Consider the following 24,531-nt stretch of genomic DNA (forward strand, 5'->3'; position numbering starts at 1 on the left):
AAATGATGACGTCATACGCACACGTATTATGTTTCCAGTTTATAGGCATGCGTGCGAGTACTTCAAAACAACACACGAGACATTCAAAACTACAATGGCAGAGTACAGGACTGTGTTTGTGCATCTCCAGCAAAGTGTAGATTTACTGCATCACTACTATGAACAGCAGAGAAGCATTTGTTACATACCCCAAATTATTAACCCACATCTACGCCGATGAAGGGTATTAAAATCTTACAATTATCATTGTAATTGTCTGTTTTGGAGTTAATCTGTATACTTTTATAGCTAATAAAATATAGAAAGCAGACTGAATGCCAGTATCTCACTATTTGATCTGTGTTTGCTAATTTTGTTCCATTTTGGTACAATGATGGACAATTTTTTAGTACTTAAAGATGCACTATTTGGATTTTTTTCAGTATTTAAAAATGAACAAACTTTGGTAACAGAATTCTGACCTGGAGCACAAGAAAAGCTAAAAGATTGGGCTGAAGACAGAAAAATCCATTTCCACAATGAAAAAACGTTATGCACATTTCAATTATAAAATTATATTACATTAGAAAGAATTTTTTTTTTGGTGAAACTGTTGTTTGCAATTGTTTGACATCCATGAGAACCTAGTATTTTTGTAAATTGTTTTAACAAAACATCAAAAGTTTAAACAATAAAGACAATTTTTCACAGCCTTCTTTGCTCATATTTACCAAGGGTGCCAATATTACTGGAGGACACTGTGTGTATGTGTGTGTGAACAATCACACATTGCAAAATATCAAACCATATACTGTAAATGTTATTTTGTAAACTTGTATGATATGACTTATGTCAACACATTGCTCACCATGAAATATGGATTAAATTGATTTCAAACAAGCCCTGAGGAATATTTTAAACTTAATTTAGATGACAAGATTAATTCCATGTGGTCTCTCTGACCCACATCCCTGATCATTTTAATCTGAATAGTCCAGCATCATCTTTCTGACACAATTTATAAATCTAGTGCAATAATAATCATATAATTTCATATCTTAGATATATTTAAAAACTGATCTGGTGTCACATTGCAGGTACCGACTCAAGTTTAATGTTTTATTAAAAGTAACAAACAACACAGAGACTAATCCAAAGGCAGAGCCAAGGTTCAGGCAAGGGTCAGTGATGAACAAACACTATGAACCAGGGCAGGCAAAAACAAAGAAGAAAACCTGAAACTAAGCACATATGCTCCACAGTCTGTGCATGGAGTAAGAGTCCTTTTATACTGTGAGTGTAGCTGTGATGGTAATTAAGTCCAGGGGTGTGTGATCAGTAATCAGGTGAATGTGACTGTGAGAGAGGCTGGGTCCGAATATCCATACTGCCCTGCTACACAGTAGATGAAAAGCAGTGACAAAGCTGTGACAAAGCTGTGACAGTATGCGATTTCGGACACAGCCAGTCTGTGGTTGTTGGGTGGTGTTGTCCTTGGCGGCCATGTTTGTAAGCTGTGCTGTATTCTGGGAATTGTAGTTGGGCGCTGATTCCAGTGTAGACATGACATCCAGATATTATCATTAAATTTCAGGATATTTTTTAGATTTCTCCAGCCTAGAATTTAGATCTCATAGGTCATAAGGCATGCGTAATTTCAAAAGAGGTGGTGGAGTAGATTTCAATGAATAATTTGATGATAACCTCTCGACTTCTTTTTTGATGATACCTTGTGTCTTACAGTGACATCCACAAAACACTGAGCACATCTACCTGTTATGTGTTCTCTTGTGTGTTATATTGAAACAATAAATATATGCTACAAATATATATAATGTTATTTTGTTTTGTTTTTTCACTACCAATCAATGTAGATACATACACTGATCAGCCATAACATTAAAACCACCTGCCTAATATTGTGTAGGTCCCTCTTGTGCCACCAAAACAGCCCTGACCCTTCAAGGCATGGACTTCACAGGACCTCTGAAGGTGTGCTGTGATATCTGTTATATCTATATGTTAGCAGCAGAACCTTTAAGTTGCGGTGGGGCCTCTATGGTTCGGACTTGTTTGTCCAGAACATCCCACAGATGCTCGATCGGATTGAGATCTGGGGAATTTGGATGCCAACATCTTGAACTATTTGTCATGTCCCTCAAACCATTCCTGAACATTTTTTGCAGTGTAGCAGGGCTCATTATCCTGGTGAAAGAGGCCACTGCCATTAGGGAATACCGTTGCCATGAAAGGGGTGTACTTCATCTGCAACAATGTTTAGGTAGGTGGTATGGGTCAAAGTAACATCCACATGAATGCCAGGACCCAAGATTTCCCAGAAGAACATTGCCCAGACCATCACACTGCCTCCGCCAGCTTGCCTTCTTCCCATAGTACATCCTGGTGCCATCTTTTCCCCAGGAAAGCGACACACATGTCCCCTATTGCCGGTTCACCGATTGTCCTTCCTTCAACCACTTTTGGTATGTACTAATCACTGCATACCGGGAACACCCCACAAGACCTGCCGTTTTGGAGATGTTCTGACCCAGTCGTCTAACCATTGAAAGTCGCTCAGATCCTTATGCTTGCCCATTTCTCCTGCTTCCAACACATCAACTTTGAGAACTGACTGCTCATTTACTGCCTAATAAATCCCACCCCTTGACAGCTGCCACTGTAATGAGATAATCGGTGTCATTCACTTCACCTGTGGTTTTAATGTTATGGCTGTTTGGTGTATCTATGTGAATTGAAACAGAATTAACAAGACTCATGCAGCTGTGGAAAAACTTTAATTAGTTTTCAAACTATATACTAAACCTTCAAAAGATCTATTGTAAGAAATTTAAAACAGCAGCATAATCTAATTATGCTGTTTGTGTGATTCAATTTGTTTAGGTACTGAATGATGGTGATTGAATCTTTTAGATAGCCACATTGTTTTCAATATTATCTGGGCAGAGGTAGGGGTAAGCTAGCTCCAGTTTGCTGTTCCTCTTGAGGATGTCATGAGCGATGGCCCTCAGGTCTTGCTGTACCATTTCGACAAGCTTGTGAGGGGCACCGCTGCTGAAGTACCACTCACGGTACTGGCACAAGGGCACCTACAGTACAACCACAAACATTACATACAATCATGTAGTACTTCAATTCATGGATACAGGATCAAGGGTTAGTTCATTAGCTTAACTTGCCACTCTCTAGTGCAGTGGTCACCAACCCTGTTCCTGGAGATCTACCTTCCTGAAGACTTTAGCTCCAACCATAACCATGCCCACTCGATCATCTAATCACTTCCTAACGAAATTCTTGATGAACTAAAACAGGTGTATTAGATTTCGGTTGCAGATCTCAAGGATGAGGGTTGGTGACCACTGCTCTAGTGGTCAGTACAGCAGCATCTCACACACCCTGAGCTAGCCATACAAACAACAGAGTGATAACCAATTTATGAAGATAAGCCTGATTGCCATGATGCAAAGAAAATGACTGCTACTAAAATCGGCCTACCAAACCACTAAGGAACAAAATAACGGCATTGGTATGACGAATGAATGCAACCACGAGTTAGAACTCTACAACAAGAGACACAACCACAGAAGTAGCCATAGCCCCATGAGGACCAAAGCCTCAGACTGGTCAAGAAGCCCCTAAGTGAGCAGAAGCCCCTGGATGAGCAGAAATGTACACAAAATTTTGAATACTGGAAGAAGAAGGGACTGAAAAGATTAATTAGCGTTTAATAAATTAGATGTTAATTAGATGCTAATTTGTTAATATCTAAAAATTAGATGTTAATTTGTTAATTAGAGCTATACCACAGCTGTTAAATTCTCAAATCTAACTGATCGGAAGCCGTTCATTAATTTTCTATAACAGCAGCTCTCCCAACAGTGCTGATATTAAAGCGCTCTTAATCTTCTAATACATTATTGGTTCTGTAGCAACAGCTCATTCAGCACTTTGTAATAGTCAGTAAGTTTTCTGCCATAGGAAAGTTTCCAGGACAAAGGAGTATGCGCATTCTGGTTTCACAATAGTTGCATTATTTTTGTCTTATTAACTTCAACAGAGTGTGGGAACAACTGTTTACAACTGCTACAGCATAAGTAATAACAGGATTTAGCTTAACTTGCAGATGTTAAATAACATTAATTTAACTATAAACGATTAAAAGCTTTGATGTATAGTTCATTAATAAATAAAAATTTGTAATGGTTGACAAATTGCTGTGGTATAAGATGAAAGCAGCTACAAAAAACAGCTGCTTATGTCTCTGTATCACCTTTATCCATTAGCTTAACAGTGCAAATCAGGATTTGCGATGATGACATGTTTTCCAGCTAGACACAGTCAATTAGGCAGGCCTTGATGCTCTCCGGGCCGCACAGAGAAACCTTTGTGTTACTACAAAGGTTATGTAGTCGTATGTGTCCCAGACTACCACCATAGGTGCTTTGAGTGATAAGACCACAATGTGTCTCCAAGACACACTGGACCCTGTTCACATCTGTACTTGCTTGTACACGCTGTCCACTTGCAATTGGATCACCCAGGATGCATGTTAATGCATGAACAAGTGTGAACGAGGCCTGTGATATTTCATAGGAGGTGCTTATGTTTGCTGAGTGATACAATACTTTTTCTTTGTTTTGAAAGAGCATTTTAGTTCCAGGACTGACAACAGGAATTTCATTTAAAAACAGACATTTATTTCTGACCAAGCTGGGACTTTGGCAAAACAGGGACTTTTATCTGGACTAGGTTTTTTATTGTTGTTAGTCTTGTTTTGATGTTAGTGATGACTATACTCACATAGTCAAGAGCAGGCTTTGACAGCAGGGACAGCACAATGAGCACACTGCAAGTGCTGTTAACATCAGGGAGGAACGACAAAAGATCTTCTTCTGTCACTGAGCCTTTCACCTGAGGAGGGGGCCGTGACATGGAAGCCGGGGAGTTCGGCAGCCATAAATTGAAGTCTACCTGGAATTAAATTGAACAGGTTTGCAATGAAAGTTAGACTGTTGGTATTAAGTAGACTATGACAGAATAGTGTATAAGTATATTACTATCCCCCCCGCTTTTTTTTCCCCCAACTGCCTCCGAATTTATTTAAGAACTGGACAGACTAACTAGTGCAATTTTCTGGTTTCCTCTTCATAGACAGAATTCTATGGATGAGAGTGTCAACATTCGGATGGAAATGTATCATGTAAGGATGATACAGCAAAACCTTATATATTTGGGAGTGAATCATCTGTGTGTCACCAAGCGAAAAGTCTAACCTCAGGGAACGGTGCACACCGTGGTAAACAAACTAAGTGTGAAACAAGGTTCAGCTCATTAGCTGTTTGCTAGGTTGTTAGTTTAAGTGTTTTTCCAAAATGACAATCCTCAGCATGGTTTGCCCTGTTTTTAACAATTACCAACTACGATGTAGCCATGTTGTGATTAACTTGCATGACAAGCTAAAGCATGATACACACTGTCAAATCTATATTTCATATTTCAAAAGAATAGTTGGTATATAATCATTGATCAGGAGTAAACTCACCTGAGAAAAGTTGACAGCTGAATGTAGTGCTGAACATGTGAAGATCACCATGGTGATGTACTTGCTCAGTTCTGCTGTGGTCTGAAATGACTGTGGAAAACCTGATGGAAATAATGAGAAAGTTATACTGACAGAATATACCCAAATACCCATAAATACGGTGACAATTAATTGATTAGGGTTGCATCACATCACAAGGTCTCATCAATCAATGGCATGTCTGTCCAGTTGTGTAATTTGAATTTTGACCAGACAATATGTGATTCATCTATCTACTCTGTTTTTTCCTTCACAGGCATTTTGGGGAAAAATGGATGATAGAGTAAATAATCCACGCATTTGTGTCTGGTTCACCCGCCGATGTATTTCACGTGCACCTTCACAGTCACTGCCGATGATTTGTTACAGATGTGTTAGTAAAGCGGGCTGGAGATCAGATGCTGATCAAATCTAGGAGGTGTTTCGCTCTGTGTAATCATCTGGCATGACTGTCTCTGAATGAATCTGCATGAATCTACAGTCTGGGCTAGAAAGAAATCAGATTCTGTGCATGTTTCTTATGATTAATGGGGCTGTTGCACGTGGTTCTATAAAAAATCCAAAATAATTCACTTTAAAACATTTGTTAGCAGCAATAATAATAATAATAATAATAATAATAATAATAATAATAATAATCTGAAAGTGGTGCCAAAACAGTACATTGATGTCTTTTTATCACTGAAAGGCATTTATACAAGTCATTCCTGATAATTATTTGCTCAGACTGTCGCAAATGACTGTTGTCAAATTGAGAGTTTCACCTGTATGTGTAAGACCAAGAAATCCCTCAATGTGAATCTCTTGGATCCAGCTCTGGAGTTCTGAGTCGAACTGGACCTCCTGGTCATCATGGTAATACAATTCCACCCAGCCTGCCACAAACCTACAACCAACATTTATCAACAACATGCTGTCAAACATTGATTAATCCTAACATGCACCACATGCAAGACTTTAAAAAATGCACATGCTCCTAATATAGAGAGTGATCAAAATTCAGTAAAAGATACATGTTGACATTATAACACTTTAAACCCAGAGAACCAAAAATCTATCTTGTGACTTACAGGGCCCATGACATCAAAATTGGTGTTTCAGAGCTTTTTGTCTATATCCCTTAGTGTACTGGACACCAATATGGCAGTATATGTAAAAAGAAAATACCAGAAAGAGTTTTGGAGATATACTCTGTTAAATTTTGTAGTGTGTCACTTCTGGGAAAATTATGATTTTTTTTGATGATAATTATGATGATTTTCATAATTTCCTGTAACAGTACACTCTGTCTTACATATAATATAACTGTATAATCATTATCTAATCATCTTTTTTGTTCAATGTTGACAATTAAATGAACTATTAACTATGACCTATGACAATGAGTAAAATGAACTATGAAATGTGACCCAGAGTAACAGTATGTCTTTCAAAGCACCTCTGAAGTACGTTCCACACCCTCAGAGCATCCTGTGCATAGTAACAGTTGGGCAGCTTGTCCAGTCCTCGTTCTTTCAGGTCATCTGGGACACACAGTGAAGTGTAGCGTAGTCGGTCAGTGCCTCGAGCAAGCATAAGAGGCAATGCCTTAATGCCACAGCCTATAGCCTGGTGGGAAGAGGGTAAACAGAATAACTTCTTTCTGGTAAATGAATGATCACAAATTTGGCATCCAAACACGTAATCTTTTTTTTTTTTGTACTTTTTTTTTTTTTTTTACAAAATAAAATCAGAATTAGCAGTGTCAGAATAGTTGTGTTTGACTGCCATCATGCAAAATCAGTAACACAGCTCACACACATTTAAATTGTAATCGAAGATAATGATACCAACCTTATCAAAAACACCATTAGGACCTAGAAGAGAAGCTCGAGCCTGGATATTGATCTGAAGAGAATTCTTTAAATGGGGCATCAGAAGCTGTAAAAATCAATTCGTGTCTTTTTAGTCAACATCAAATTATTTGCAAAAAAGAGATCATCTTCAAGATAACTCTTCATGAGCATATTTAATTAAATAGAACTAAATAATAAATCACTTTTGCCTACAAAGCATTCAAATGTTGTCTTTATCAGGCTTTTCCTCATAATACCAGAGCACTATCCACTTTTTAGATGCCCTGAACTTAATAAAATCCCAAACATCAGTTATAGTAGCTTTAAGGTGTATGTTTTGTAGTGTAATGGGCCTTCGTTTCCGTATTTATTCCTATATACCTGATGCAGAGGGTGTATCTCTGGCAGTTTCCGAAGCGTGGCGATGCAGCACACCTCTCCTATCAAGTGAGTGCAAAGGAAGTGGGAGAGGAGCTGGTGAACCTGGAAATCTGCGTTACGGACCCATATCTTTGCTAACAGCCAGTCAGGTGCGGAGTCAGATGGCAGGAAGACAGGATTTTGAGGACCAGCGGTTTTCTGAAGCTAGTATCAAATATTCAGAAAGCTGCATTATTCCTGTGCATCAAATTAATGATTCTTAGAAAATGTATCTGCCCTACATAAAACAGATCAAAAACAGATCAAGGCACATGATGACAGGCACTTTTCTTTAGTAGTAATGTGTCAGTAATACCTACAGTGCCCTCCACTAATATTGGCACCCTTGGTAAAAATGAGCAAAGAAGGCTGTGAAAATTGCCTTTCTTGTTTAACCTTTTGATCTTTTGTTAAAAAAAAAATCACAAAAAAACTCTCATGCTCTCATGGATCTCAAGCAATTGTGAACAAAACACAGGTTTATCCAAAAAATCTTTGTTAAATATAGGTGTGCAACAATTATTGGCACCCCTATGAATTCACATGAGAAAAAATATATGAAGTATATTCCCATTGATATTTTACTTTTTTTTTTAACACATGAGTGACTAGGAACAGGAAATTGTTCAACCATGACTTCCTGTTTCACAGGGGTATAAATATGAGGTAACACATAGGCCAAATTCCATTAGTCATTCATAACAATGGGTAAGACCAAGGTATATACATCTGTGATGTGCGGCAAAAGGGTGTTGAGCTTCACAAAATGGGAAGTGGCTATAAGAAAATAGCACAAGCATTGAAAATGCCCATTTCCACCATCAGTGCAATAATTAAGAAGTTCCAGTCAACTGGAAAGTTTATGAATCAACCTGGACTTGGACATGTGTCTATACTACAGGTTGATTCATAACATTTCCAGTATGTATATAGACTCAAGGGCTAGTAACATTAAACACACCTGGATAGCAATAGGTTTCAGCTCTCCATGTTGGTTGTAATGCAGGAGGCACAGTGGAGCAGCCAGGTATGTTTGCCTGCCATTGATAACATTAGCAGGTAGCTGATCAAGTACCTCATAGTCCAGGAGAAATATAGTTCCTCTCTATGGTGCATAAAAAAATACATTTATTCAAAGTAACATGCATTATGTAAGAAATAAAACATGGTAATGAATGCTGTTGTAGTGATATCACCAAAGTGTTTAATTCCTCTTTTCCCAGCATAATTTGCCATTGATTATATGGCACATAAAAAAATTAAATAAATTTTTAGCTACATGTGATGTGGAACAGTCATAAACAAATTAGTTCCTCTTATTAATAAGACAAACAATACAATTTGTAATTAATGAGCGATACAAAGGGCTGTCTTCTTACAGAAAGCTTCACAATATCAACAATTATGCATCTTTCTTAATTAAATGCTTTTTTCAATCTATGCATTATTTGTGTATGTGTGTGTGTGTGTGTGTGTGTGTCCAAGGAAAGCTGTGATTTGCCTTGCAGCCAGTAATAATGGTATCATGCTCGACTGGTTCCACAGTGTAGTGGTTATCATAAAATCGTTAAGTATAAACTTTTTTTTTTGCTAGGGAGTAATTCTTGTTGATGTGATAGCAACATCACACTAGCAATAGCAGAGATAACATAGCAAAAGATATAACTAATGTTATAATACAACTAAAGAAATTGCTAAACTAGCTAATTTACATATATATTCACAACGCTATTGACGTTAGGTAAAGATACCTCGACTGAACTAATTTTAGTATCTAACATGGCTTGGTAGATAAACAAAGTTAGGCTGTGTTCACATGCAATATTTTTTCTGATGAAAACCGCTGCTCAAAGTGTTTTTTCATATTTAAAAAAATGGTGTTCCAAAATGCAGATGAGAGCATCCAAAAAGAAACTCAGGGTGTTTTTCAAAACACTGAATACTCCATAGGATATTTCTGTAAAACAGGTGCTGACCGTTTAAAAAAAGATGTTCTGTGTGAACACAGCCACATCAAACACTTGTGGGTTGTGCGGCATTTCACACAACTGTTAGTAGTAATAACATACACTTTCGGTCAAAATGTCAGATTGATTTATGACTCCTCTGTAATTTATGAGGCCCCCATGTATCCCTGGCTGACAGTTCTGTAGGTCCTGTAAATTTATGACCTCTGGTAATCCTATTGATCTGAACGTGTGACCTCCTATCTCAAGTCTAGTTTTTTTCCCCCACTGGAGTCAAGCTGTAAAGCATTTTTTAGAATATTTTTGTCTGCATCAACTCTTATTTCGCTTGCTGTGAGTGAAGTACAGTGTGAGATATCCTTCCCTTTGGCCCATGCTCAGGTCATTAAAAAGACAGTGCCCTCTGCTGGTAGAAGTTATGTAGGTTGAGCTAGTTGCTAAGTGTCTTCTGCTCTGGGTTCAGGGTCGTGGATATGGCCATCTCTTTATAATGGATTAACTGGCTCATTAGACAAAGCTCTTGTACAGCAGAGACAGATCTTGTGGTTTGCATCAGGTCTTGCTATTTGCATGATTCTGTTGGCCTTATTGCATTTTGTCTCTCTAATCTTGTCAGGGTTTTTTATTTGCAGGATTTTACATTCTTCCAGAGAGACCTACCCCACCCTCACATCCTGAATGGAGAACAGTGAATAAAAAGAGAAAGTATCACATTGCAGGCAGAGGGGAAATAATTTACCGTATATAAAATTTTGGATGACGCGATACGTTTGAACACCCTGATGTACAAACATTGAGGAAGACAACAGTATAATAGAAATTTCAGAAGTTTGTCGAGTAGTAACCCCCGATCACCCAATTGTACAGCTGCTGTTGGCAAATCCAGATTTCGATTTACTGCTAACTAGGCTTCCAGCAGATGGGTTGTGGGTCACGAGGTACAGTTTGAGGAAATTACCAAATCAATACAACTTAGTGATTAAGCACATAATAAGTCATTTAGGGGCTATAGGAGAATAAACTGGGAATAAGGAACCACTGATAGAAGTAGTGGTGAGGAAACATAGAGAAGATGAAAAATACATATGGCAGTGCTGCAAAAAGTGGCATGACAGGACAGCTGGAGAGTTGCAATGGCCTAAGGAGGGAACTTTTAATGAACAATTATGCCAGAAAATGAAAGAGGTTAGCCTGCTAGAGTGAAAAAGAGGAAGAAAAAGCCCCCCAAAAAAGCTGAAATAGCTGATTGGTTTAAACAAGAAGGAAGAGAGTATAGGGAGAAGAAAGAACAGGAAGAGAAACACCAGGCAACTGAGGGAGAATGCAGAAATGAGGGGCACAGTAAGAAATAAAAGGAAAGTGAAGAAGGGAGTGAGAAATTAGAAATAGATAGAGAGAAAGGGACAGCGCCACCATAACGGATGCAGCAGGGACCCAGCCTCCCACCACCCTACAACATATAGCACACTCCACAATGTTCCCCAGGCACAGTAGGAATATATCCAAGTGTGACTAGTTGTGAGGAGTAGAGAGATGAAGGATGGATGCATGGGGTGTTAGATGGGGTGTACAATTAAATACACGTAAGAAGGGTGTACAAGCAAATACACGTAAGAAGAGTGTACAAGCAAATACATGTAAGAAGAGTGGAGACCAACTGAAAATCCATACCTACACAGATCACTGGATGAGCACTTTATACACATATCCATAACAGCAATAGACCCCATGATAGCAACTTGTGTTGTTATACACGCTAGGGCAGGGAGTAAGACAGAGGGAAGCCAGATGGCAATGGTAGAGGCAGAAAAAGATCAAGATGAGGAAGTGTTGTTGGAAAAAGTGCCAGATACATTGTGGACAAAACACCCAACAGATGTAGTATTAGTCAAATCAGGCAGGGCTAGAAAAAATAAAAGTTAAGAGTAACGTCCGCTTACCCCGCCAAAAGCAATATCCATTGTCATTACAGGCTAGAGAAGGCATAAGACCAAGCATACAAGGTTTACTTATGGCAGGGGTATTAATTCCTACCAGGAGCCCTTGCAACACTCCAATTTTTCCTGTAAAGAAACCAACTCTGATGACTGGAGATTGGTGCATGACCTAAGAGCAATAAACCAAGTAATGATACCTGAAACTCCTGTTGTACCGGACCCACAAAATGGTACACGGTAATCGATTTGTATTCTGCATTTTTTAGTGTACCACTCCATCCAGATTCATAGCATCTATTTGCCTTTACTTATGCAGGGCAGCAATATATGTACACAAGAGTCCCGCAGGGATATTGCAAGAGTCCTTCAATATTCAATCAGCTCGTGGCCTTGTAGCCCTGGACTGCCACAGAACCCTGTTACAGTACGTGGACTATCTACTACACTGCAGTCCCACCAAGGAACAATGCCAGCAAGATTTGATAAAAGTGCTGACAATGCTCGGTGAAAATGGTCACAAAGTAAGCAGAGAAAAGCTTCAATTTTATCGATAACAGGTAGAGTACTTAGGACGTGTCTTAGAAGGAACAAGCCAAAAAAAAATTCTCCAAAACATGTAGAGGCAATTATGAGAGCACCTCGACCACAAACAGTGCTCAAATGCTGCCATTTCTAGGAATGGCGCAGTTTAGCAGGCCATGGGTGTGTGATTTTGCATTAGTAGTACAACCACTACGAGATCTGTTAAAAGCAGTGGATCAGACGCAGGTAAATGCTCCCCTCATATGGACCCCTGAAGTCTTAGCAGCTTTTGAATCAATTAAAGTCACACTGGGGTCTGTACTTGCTCTGGCAAGTCCATACTACGGTAAACCTTCTCATCAGTACATGTCCGAGGCAGATTTGCATCAGCAGTATTGACACAGGGAGCGGGTAAACAGCCTATAGCATATTATAGCACAGCATTAGATAACGTTGAGAAGGGGATGCCACCATGTGGTAGACCCTGGTGGCAGCTGCATTTGCATATAAAAAAGGATCCATAATCACTATGAGAGATCCGGCCACATTGTATACAACGCATGCTTTACATGCACTATAGACCAGTCAATCGTTTGTCAACACTAATTCACGACAAACAGGGTATGATGTTATTTTGTCGGCTCCAGCGTTAACAATAGAAAGATGCAACACAGTCAATCCCACCGATAAAATGGTTACTCCGCTAGACACCACATGAATGTGTGGAGGAATCAAGAATATTTCTGAAAGCTAGTGCAGACTTAGAAAATCGACCATTGCTGGATGCCCAACGTATATTCTTTGTAGATGGGTCGTGTTTTCGAGCAGATGTGGGGAATAAAGCTGAATATGTTGTAGCAGAGGACAGGAATGATCTGATTTCATTTAACATAGTGATAGAGGTCTCCCTTCCCCAACCCTGCTTGGCCCTGAAATTAGAGCAGAAATTAGAGCCCTGACCGCTGCATGTAAACTAGGAAATGGTAAAAACTGTACAATTTACACAGATTCTGCATATGCCTATGGAGTATGCCACATGTTTGGGCCAATATGGGCACAAAGGGGATTTCAGAGGGCAGATGGCTCTACAATTACACATGGGGCGGCCATCTCAGATCTCTTACATGCTATGACATTACCAGCCAAACAAGCCACAGTAAAATATCAAGCTCATAAAACTGATGGTTCTTTTGTCACTAGGGGAAATACAGCAGCAGACGAAGGGACAAAGAAGGCTGCACTGGGATCCACGCAAATGATGGCCCTATTGAATTCAGGAGAGGAATCTCCTCAAGAAGAGAACCTGGACTATGTTGTGAGCTTGCAGTATGCTGCACCGAGGCTGAGATAGCTAACTGGATAGCCAGAGGAGCTAAAAAAGAATGAGGGACGGGGTTATGGTGGAGTATAGATGGGGTGTGTGTAGCCCCACTTAGTCTCCTCCCATTGCTCATAAAGGATGCACATGGACTATATCATACTGCCAGAGTAGAAATCTTAAAGAAAATTAGACAAGACTGGTGGTCCCCATATCTGGCTAGCTCAGTAGAGCATGCGTTAAAGCAGTGCAATGTCTGCACATGATACAACATCCGTAAAACCTTTACTGCCCCCTTATGTCATATTCCAGAGCCCAGAGGTCCTTTTAGACCTGCTGCTATAAACGCCCACTGCCACCAGTCAAGCACAGACTCAGACAGCGGCAGTGAGCTAGGAGAACCACAGGCAGGACCGTCTCAAGCCACGCGTACGAAAGTCAGGAAAAGGGAAGAATGCTGAGCATGACAGAAAACACCCAGTCACAGTTATACTTCTGAGAACACACCATTTATGACTCCAGATGAAGAGTCCTCTCTGTAACCGGCGCATGTGACTGAGACACCACACAGTTAGGCAGAAGAACCACCGGCAGCAGAATATACCTTTATTGTTCCACCATTAAACAAACCACTCAACAAGAACTTCAGAGATAGTGTATTACAAGTGGTCAATGACCCTGTAGTGGAGGGCCAGGGCCAACACCTCCTACCTTACAGCACTATAAACAAAGGACACCTATTGGATCTCGATCTTGCTCCAGTTATTGACCACAGATGAATAAATGAATGAATGAATGAATGAATGAATAAATAAATAAATAAATGTGTGTATATATATATATATATATATATATATATATATATATATATACACACACACACACATATATATACATACAGTATCTCACAAAAGTGAGTACACCCCTCACATTTTTGTAAATATTTAATTATATCTTTTCATGTGACAAGACTGAAGAAATGACACTTTGCTACAATGTAAAGTAGTGAGTATACAGCTTGTATAACAGTGTAAATTTGCTGTGCCCTCAAAATAACTCAACACACAGCTCATTAATGTCTAAACCGCTGGCAACAAAAGTGAGTACACCCCTAAGAGAAAATGTCCAAATTGGGCCCAAAGTGTCAATATTTTGTGTGGCCACCATTATTTTCCAGCACTGCCTTAACCCTCTTGGGCATGGAGTTCACCAGAGCTTCACAGGTTGCCACTGGAGTCCTCTTCCTCTCCTCCATGATGACATCACGGAGCTGGTGGATGTTAGAGACCTTGTGCTTCTCCACCTTCCGTTTGAGGATGCCCCACAGATGCTCAATAGGGTTTAGGTCTGGAGACATGCTTGGCCAATCCATCACCTTCACCCTCAGCTTCTTTAGCAAGGCAGTGGTCGTCATGGAGGTGTGTTTGGGGTCGTTATCATGCTGGAATACTGCCCTGCGGCTCAGTCTCCGAAGGGAGGGGATCATGCTCTGCTTCAGTATGTCACAGTACATGTTGGCATTCATGGTTCCCTCAATGAACTGTAGCTCCCCAGTGCCAGCAGCACTCATGCAGCCCCAGACCATGACACTCCCACCACCATGCTTGACTGTAGGCAAGACACAATTGTCTTTGTACTCCTCACCTGGTTGCTGCCACACACGCTTGACACCATCTGAACCAAATAAGTTTACCTTGGTCTCATCAGACCACAGGACATGGTTCCAGTAATCCATGTCCTTAATCTGCCTGCCTTCAGCAAACTGTTTGCGGGCTTTCTTGTGCATCATCTTTAGAAGAGGCTTCCTTCTGGGACGACAGCCATGCAGACCAATTTGATGCAGTGTGCGGCGTATGGTCTGAGCACTGACAGGCTGACCCCCCCACCCCTTCAGCCTCTACAGCAATGCTGGCAGCACTCATACGTCTATTTCCCAAAGACAACCTCTGGATATGATGCTGAGGACGTGCAACTTCTGTGGTCGACCATGACCAATTGGCAATCTTCTTACTGCCTAGGCCATCTTTATGTAGCGCAACAATTCTTTTTTTCAGATCCTCAGAGAGTTCTTTGCCTCGAGGTGCCATATTGAACTTCCAGTGACCAGTATGAGGGAGTGTGAGAGCAATGACACCAAATTTAACACACCTGCTCCCCATTCACACCTGAAACCTTGTAACACTAACAAGTCACATGACACCGGGGAGGGAAAATGGCCAATTGGACCCAATTTGGACATTTTCACTTAAGGGTGTACTCACGTTTGTTGCCAGCGGTTTAGACATCAATGGCTATGTGTTGAGTTATTTTGAGGGGACAGCAAATTTACACTGTTATACAAGCTGTACACTCACTACTTTACAATGTAGCAAAGTGTCATTTCTTCAGTGTTGTCACAAAGATATAATCAAATATTTACAAAAATGTGAGGGGTGTACTCACTTTTGTGAGATACTATATATATGGTATATATACTATATATATAATTTGGTTGAAACATTATTTAAAGGTGATTCCTATTTAAATCTCAAACATGTTGCTTGGTGAAATGAATAGATTTTTGAGTATAAGTACAATAAGTATCACCAGCTTCTTTCCTTCACAAATATGGTAAGGATAAGAAAATAACTTAAAAAAAATTAAAATTTCCTATGAATAATTTCTAACCCCCCCAACCACACTCCCAGAACCCAGACAGCACATAAGCTCTGTGAAAACCTAGGGGAAAACTTGGTATCATGGTTGACCCTGTGCTCTGACCCCAACTTCTTAACAAACTGGGATGTGCAAAGAAAATAATTTCACTTTACTGTAATACACAGTATATGTGATAAATAAAAGCAGTTTTTTTAACTGCCCTGATTTTGGCAGTTATCAGATTGTCCAACTTCGTCATGTAAACAGCATACTATGATCGCATTTAGGCTGTTATCAGACTATACACACTCTCAACTAATTATTTACCAGTAAAGTGACCCATATTTTAAGAAGAAAAATACAAAAACATTTACATTATGTTTGTCTTTGGTAGGTTGTAAAGCAATGATATTTTGAAAGACACTTGATTAAATACTGACTTTTGTAGACCAAGCGTTTCCCAATTTTCAGTTATCATATTATTTTGTACATGTGCATGTACTCATTAATGTCTCTTATACACATACACAAACCTCTAACTCCTGCTCTAGAGAAGACCGCTCTGGCAGGAAATCCTTGAGCATCTCAGATGTGACAGCTAGATTAGGTGGGAGGCAGTGGATCTGTCTGATGATTAGAGGATTACATCCATTCAGACACTGATAACCAAAAAATGTATCTTCTTTCCAATGAGCCTGAACATACTCTAAAAAAAAAACAAGGGAAAAAAAAGAAAGGCAAACAAATAAGCCCACTGTTGACATTACATTAGAGATATTATTGAATGACATATAGTGCCACATTATTTGCATTATTTATCAGGTTAAAAAAATCTCTGACATACTGGCAACTGTGTTATCTTTTCCATTGTGGATGAATAGCATCTCCAGTTCCTTCATGCTATTCCATGGTTCAGCTCTATCAGTAAAACCCCTAAGGTAGTGCACATTGACACCTTGGCTGAGAGACAGAGATATAAAAAGTAGGTTTATTGATTTCCACATAGCACTACAACCCTTTTGTTGGAAAAGAAAATTGGAAATGATACGTGATATGTGATCCCAATCAGATTATCATTAATAAATTCCTATCCCAGATTACAACAAAAAATTCTTGTCACTATATTTCAAGTTTATTGGAAACATGCTGAATAATCTGTTCATATAACCCTTATCTGAAAAACATGATACATTTGATGTGGGTGATGGTATACCTTTGTCGGGTGAAACCCAAGTTGGGACCCAGGGCCTGATCACTGGACATGTCAATGCAACGAAGGCCACCTTCAACAAAAGTCCTCCATCTACAAGAAAAATAAATTTGCTGCCTTCTTTCAAAGTGACACCAGTGATTTGAGGAGTATGATTGATTGAAGCTCATAAGTTTAAATGTGAGAGATAATTACTGGACTAATGTAATACCTGATATGTTTTTGCTTATTCTGGAGTTCCCTGGCCCTGTGCTCTCGAAGTATCTGCAGTGACTCGCATTTCAGCAGGCACACTAATGATAAAAGAAGCACAAATAAAAATGTTGTTGTTGAGTTCATGTTTACCCACTACTTCCTGTTTTTAATATCACGTCCACATTATACACCATGGATTTCATTTAGCTTGCAAAATACACTTCCTTCATCAATGCAATGCACATTTAAGGGATAGTCGTTGTTCGTTTTTCTCCTCAGATCTAGAATCCAAAGTCTTTTCTTGGTGAGCTCAGCACAATGAACCTGAGTGCATGACATCATTTAAAAATTGTACCAAGAGCTCAGGCATGGAAGGAGCAACACGGTCCACAGCTTGCCTCTATTGCTGCGGAGCTCCACATCACCATCTGCAGTTTTGATCCACCTGTTGCAGGGGAAGCACTCTACTTCTGTAGCATCAGAGCTCCGTTTCAGCTGCACGTCTAGACAGTGCCAGTCGAGATTGGGGAAGCCGGACCGAGCTTCAAGCCGCAAACGCACCAGAACCACGGTGCCTATTTCCTCATCAGGCTTGACCAGAACAGTGCAATTCTATCTCAAAAAAAAAGAAGTGCAATACCACATGCTCAGATGACTACTGATCTTGAATTAGTCAAATGGAAGGTTTAAAAAAATACAATTTTAAACAAACAAAATGAAGACCTTACCGAGCCAGGAAGGAGACACTGTGCGTCTGTAAAAGGCCTAACTGGTGGACACTCACATTGAGAACCGATCAGAGAGACCCACAGAATGTTGTATGATCCCGAGAGAGGGGCTAATGATGTTCGGATTGTCACATAAATGCCCTCCATTTGCCTGACTTCACATGGAGTGTACTGATCACATAAATTGTAAAAGTAAAAAAAAACATTTTTAAGTATGTACATATTATCATTCAAAGTGAATCCTCACATAACTTTAACTATGTACTGTATCTGACCTTTTGGGACCAATGAAGATAATAATAATAATAATAATAATAATAATAATAATAATAATAATAAAAGTTTGACATTTTTCAGACAGATTCCAGCTAAACAATTCCTGGTGCCACCATTTACATATAGCACCAACAAGCTACAACTACATTTGAATTGCAAATAATGCAAGCATCATTTCATCAAAATCAGATGTAAAATGCAAATGTAAATAAAAGGCAAAGGTAGTAAATGTATCACTAAAAAAATACTTTAAAAGTTTAAAAGTTAGTTTTATATTGGACATTTGCTGCACATTTCTCAAGACATAAACAAAAAGGACAAAATGTGTGTTTTCTTACTCTGGAGTGGACAGAGAACCAATACAACTAAATATATATTTTTATTTGCTCCAGTTAAAGCCCGCGGAAGCCAATATTTGGGAAACGCAGGTCAGTGATGCAGTCAGTAAGGGACCGTGTAAAAAGTGCATGACCTGGGCAATTTTATAAGATTCTACCAAGATTATAGTCATCTACTTTGCAGGTTATCTAACATATTGTAGTTAATTACAAATCCTCATTTTCATAACTGTACATTAAAATCACCTACCAGTCTAAGTTACCAGTTTGATCATTGCTAGCCCTCCTCTGACCTGAAGTAACTGAGCTAGCTAATCGATTTCAATCTGCTAAATGTTAACACGCTGAACACTGACAGCTGTATCCTCCTTCTGCACATTAGCTAAACATCTGTATACTGTAATTTACATACTGCATGGTATATGCGTGTATTACTTGCACAGATATAAGCGTAAGGATTGTTATGCCAAAGTGCAAACAAATCTCTCTAATCTGATTAACTGGTAGTGTAATGTAGCATAGGAATATTGCATGGTTATATTTGGTAATACAGAGAGTAGCGTATATTCTGTTAGTGATATGCATGGAGATACAGAGAGGAAGCTGTGGGAGCACAGACGTTGTTGAAGGCTGTTGGATGTTGTTTAATAAAAGGAACTAAACAGAGCCATGCCTGTATCACCTCATTTATATGTGCCGTCCTAACATTACAGGTAACCTATTGGAACCTTATTAACTCACACATCATCTCAAAAAAATGTATTCAGCAAACAAACCTGATGGTAAACCTTAAAAACTTACTTCAAATATGATGTTTTCTTGTTCTACGTTATCCTGCAACCATATTCTCTTGTCCTTGGCTCGTCCTTGATTTGAAAACTGCACACGTTGCTTGTGAACATAAAAAAAAAACCCTCTTCTTTTGACAAGAGGTGAAATGATGTGTCAATCAGCATCAGCAACTGCCAGTAATGAATAAAATTTTGGGGACACCTGAACACCCCTCTGGCTCCGCCACTGGATACATTATGGAGTGGGATGTAAGACGCACTACAAGTGCAATATTACACAAAAGTCTTACAGAAGTTCTGTATATAACATATCTATATCTATCTATCTATCCATATATATATATATATATATATATATATATATATATATATATATATATATATATATATATATATATATATATATATAGATAGATAGATAGATAGATAGACAGATATAAATTTTTACTTTTTTAGGTTTAATATTATTTAATATGAAATATATACATTTTTGTTGTTTTTTTAAACAGATAAATAAAAATTCAATAATGTTTTGACTGTATGAGTTACACATGTACAACCAAATTAAATAAGATATTGCTCATTATTGCTACTAACTACAGCAAACAAATTTTTAAAAACTCAGTTTTTCATTTTTTAAGAAAAATAATAAAAAGTGTAGCTTCTGTTGCATGTAGTAGAAATGTGGTGACCTGTAAAAATGGGATTTTTGTGTAGTCTAAGGGTTTGGAATTAAGGAAAAAGGAAAAATTGCAACACAACAATGTTTTTATAATTCTAAATCATATACTAACTTCTAATATGGGAATGTCTTACTGCAAATGTTCTTGCATCTTTAGGCTCTTTAGGTTATGGTTAAATACTATCAAACTTTAGTAATAAAAACATAATCATTTTTTATTTATTTATTAATATAATAGCACGTTTGCCTCAGTCCTTCAGGGTTGACGGTTCGATTCCTGCCCTGTGTGTGCAGAGTTTGCATATTCTCCCCGTGTTTCGCGGGTTTCCTCCAGTTTCCTCCCCAAGTCCAAAGACATGCATTGTAGGCTGATTAGCATGTCCAAAAGTGTCATTGTGCCCTGCGATGGACTGGCACCCCGTCCAGGATGTCCCCCACTTTTTAACATCAATTTCCTGTAGTTGGTAGCAATAATAGACTGCATCATAAAGCATTTGGTTTTACATGTGTAACTCCTACAGTTAAAATGTTATTGAATTTTGATTGATCTTTTTTTTATCATATTTTTATATTAAATATAACAAATTTAAATAATATATCCATCCATCCATCCATCCATCCTCAACCGCTTATCCGTAATCGGGTCGCGGGGGCAGCAGCTCCAGCAGGGGACCCCAAACTTCCCTCTCCCGAGCCACATTAACCAGCTCTGACTGGTGATCCCGAGGCGTTTCCAGGCCAGTGTGGAGATATAATCTCTCCGCCTTGTCCTGGGTCTTCCCCGAGGTCTCCTCCCAGCTGGACATGCCTGGAACACCTTCCTAGGGAGGCGCCCAGGGAGCATCCTTACCAGGTGCCCAAACCACCTCAACTGGCTCCTTTCAACGCAAAGGAGCAGCGGCTCTACTCTGAGTTCCTCTTGGATAACCAAGCTTCTCACCCTATCTCTAAGGGAGAGGCCAGATACCCTCCTGAGAAAACCCATTTCGGCCGCTTGTACTCACGATCTAGTTCTTTTGGTCACTACCCAGCCTTCATGACCATAGGTGAGGGTAGGAACGAAGATTGCCCGGTAGATCGAGAGCTTTGCCTTCCCGCTCAGCTCTCTTAACGTCACAACGGTGCGGTAAAGCGATTGCAATACCGCTCCCACTGCTCCGATTCTCTGGCCAATCTCCCGCTCCAATGTCCCCTCACTCGTGAACAAGACCCTGAGGTACTTGAACTCCTTCACTTGGGTTAAGTACTCATTCTCTACCCGGAATAGGCACTCCATCAGTTTTCTGCTGAGAACCATGGCCTCAGATTTAGAGGTGCTAATCCTCATCCGCCGATTCACACTCAGCTGCGAACCAATCCAGTGAGTACTAGAGGTCATGGAACGATGATGCCATCAGGACCACATCATCTGCAAAAAGCAGCGATGAGATCATCAGGTCACCAAACCGCAACCCCTCCCCACCATGACTACGCCTCGAAATCCTGTCCATGAATATCACAAACAGGATTGGTGACAAAGCGCAGCCCTGGCGGAGACCAACCCCCACCTGGAACGAGTCTGACTTTTTGCAGAGCATCCAGACACAGCTCTCGCTTTGGGCGTACAGCGATTGGATAGCCCTAAGAAGTTAACCCCTCACCCCATACTCCCTCAGCACCTCCCACAGTAAACCCCTCGGACCCGGTCAAACACCTTCTCCAAATCCACAAAACACATGTAGACCGGATGGGCATACTCCCAGGCCCCCTCCAAGATCCTTGCGAGAGTAAAGAGCTGGTCCATTGTTCCACGACCAGGACAGAATCCGCATTGTTCCTCTTCAATCCGAGGTTCGACTATTGTCCGAACCCTCCGTTCCAGCACCCTGGAGTAGACTTTACCAGGGAGGCTGAGAAGTGTGATACCCCTATAATTGGCGCACACTCTCTGGTCCCCCTTTTTGAACAGGGGAAACACCACCCCGGTCTGCCACTCCTTGGGCACTATCCCCGACTTCCACGCAATGTTAAAGAGGCGTGTCATCCAAGACATCCCCTCCACACCCAGAGCTTTAAGCATTTCTGGATGGATCTCATCAATCCCCGGGGCTTTGCCACTGTGTAGTTGTTTGACTACCTCAGTGACTTCCACCAGGGAGGTAAATAATATATATAGTTCTTTATATATATATATATATATATATATATATATATATATATATATATATATATATATATATATATATATATATATATATATATATATATATAGCGAGAGAGAGAGAGACAGAGAGACAGAGAGAGTAGTCTTACATACTACAATACGTTAGATAACCTGCGAAGTAGACGACTATAACTGACTCCATTACTACAAAGCTCTGATGATCTGCGTTTCCCAAAGACTGGCTTCCGCGGGCTTTAACTGGAAAATCATATATATATATATATATAATATGTGTGTGTGTGTGTGTGTGTGTGTGTTCAGTTGTAGTTGGTTCTCTGTCCACTCCAGAGTAAGAAAATACACATTTTGTCCGTTTTGTGTATAATTTCTTGAGAAATGGAAGCGCGAATCTCGGAAATGCAGCGAATGAAATGTCCAATATAAAACCTTAATACTTAAATATATATATATATATATATATATATATATATATATATATATATATATATATATATATATATATATTGCGGTCAAAACCTTACTGAAAAAGCTTTGTTGCTTGCACGTATCATGCTGTTCTTTGGTTGTTGCTGTTGTTTTTGTTTTTTTCAGGAGTAATATCATACTATCAATATTAGCCCTATTTTATAGTAATTTTTAACACACATAATGTATATCATTATCCTTTCAGTTTTAGCATCTTGTGGTACATTACTTTAAAAAAGTTATGTTTGTATTATTTAATTTACACATGTGATAAAAGACAAAAAGTTTGTTAGCCTACCTTGTCTGTGTGCACAGGGAAACAGTGCCGATATTCAGTGCGTTGTGTGATGTTCAGTTACGCAGAATGCGTGGGTTGTTATACTTCCTTATGGAAATTGTTACAGCGTCCCACCAGGAATATTCAAAAACGTAACTGATATCCAGCACGAAGATGGAAAAATGTTTGTTCCCTGACCGGGAATCGAACCCGGGCCGCGGCGGTGAGAGCGCCGAATCCTAACCACTAGACCACCAGGGAAGATATGTGAGAGCGCTAACAGTTTGTATATGTAGGTGATGTCACGGGATGAACGAATGACGAACTCGAATCTAATCTTTTCTGTTAACGGGGAACAGATGTGACAAATGTGAGGTGACAAAAGAAAGAACGACTCTGATCATGAGGTGAGGTGAACTAACAGACTGCATAGCCTGAAGACCCAGTTAAGCAATTAATTATTCAGTTCTCTTTCTTATAATTTGGCTTTGGTTCCATTAGCCTATAGTTTATTTTTTAGTCCAAATGTGATCAATGTTTGCGTAAGTACTAGATGTGTTGGGGAATTTAACGTAATATTTTAATTATATTCTGCTGAACTGAACGAAATGACGCGAAAAAGATCCATTCATTTTGCTGACCGAGATTCAAAGATCCGAGTCAGTAAAATCATCCGGACATCCCATCACTAGCACACACTCTGAATATACCCTATGCATAATAGACCCTTTTCACAATTATGTCAGAAAGCTTCCGCTTTAATTTTAGTGTAAGTGTATAGTACGTCATTTGAGACACAACTTTAGTATTTACTCTCCGAAGCGTGTTTTCGTAACAGAAGTAGCGTAATGATTAAATGTCCGCACGCAGATCAACTAATCAAATAATGAGATTCGTTGACACAGATTTTCATAATCGGTTATTATTGAATTAATCGATTAGTTGTTGCAACTCTAGTTTAAAACAAAATAATAATAATGAAACACACTAACTTTTTGCTGCAATTGAGCAAAATCCCAGTGTAGCTCCTATTTCAGCGTCACCATCAGGGTGTCATTCACTATATGTTCCATGGTGACCGGGAGCCGGACTGCAGATCTTTGGCTGTGGCCCCTTTGTTTCCTGGGTGACGTGTCCGGCTTGGTGCTGCTCGCTTCCGTGCGCCGAAGCAGCCTCAAGCCGGACACCTCA

At 39.5% G+C, this 24,531-nt stretch overlaps 1 protein-coding gene and 1 non-coding gene across 4 annotated transcripts; both read right to left on the bottom strand.

The window, feature by feature from the left end:
• Window positions 1–1,084: 1,084 nt before the first annotated feature.
• zgc:152891 (uncharacterized protein LOC767741 homolog) lies at window positions 1,085–24,484 on the bottom strand. 3 transcript variants are annotated; one of them, XM_053649208.1, is made up of 15 exons: window positions 24,333–24,484; window positions 18,348–18,518; window positions 18,018–18,231; window positions 17,636–17,717; window positions 17,428–17,517; window positions 17,059–17,174; window positions 16,748–16,920; window positions 8,795–8,938; window positions 7,795–7,998; window positions 7,412–7,498; window positions 7,017–7,186; window positions 6,343–6,464; window positions 5,540–5,640; window positions 4,798–4,968; window positions 1,085–3,086 (listed from the first exon to the last, which is right to left on the bottom strand). In XM_053649208.1, the coding sequence occupies exons 2-15, from the start codon at window positions 18,492–18,494 to the stop codon at window positions 2,907–2,909; spliced, it is 2,001 nt and encodes a 666-aa protein (XP_053505183.1). In that variant the 5' UTR covers window positions 18,495–18,518; window positions 24,333–24,484; the 3' UTR covers window positions 1,085–2,906. The 3 variants fall into 3 exon arrangements, with proteins under 3 accessions (XP_053505183.1, XP_053505182.1, XP_053505184.1); XM_053649207.1 differs by lacking the exon at window positions 24,333–24,484 and adding an exon at window positions 23,362–24,185; XM_053649209.1 differs by lacking the exon at window positions 24,333–24,484 and adding an exon at window positions 19,763–19,818.
• On the bottom strand, window positions 23,530–23,601 carry trnae-cuc (transfer RNA glutamic acid (anticodon CUC)). Its single transcript has one exon. It is a non-coding gene; the product is annotated as a tRNA-Glu (tRNA).
• Window positions 24,485–24,531: the final 47 nt, after the last annotated feature.

Source organism: Ictalurus furcatus, chromosome 18 (assembly GCF_023375685.1).
Source record: "Ictalurus furcatus strain D&B chromosome 18, Billie_1.0, whole genome shotgun sequence".
Taxonomy (NCBI): Eukaryota; Metazoa; Chordata; class Actinopteri; order Siluriformes; family Ictaluridae; genus Ictalurus; species Ictalurus furcatus.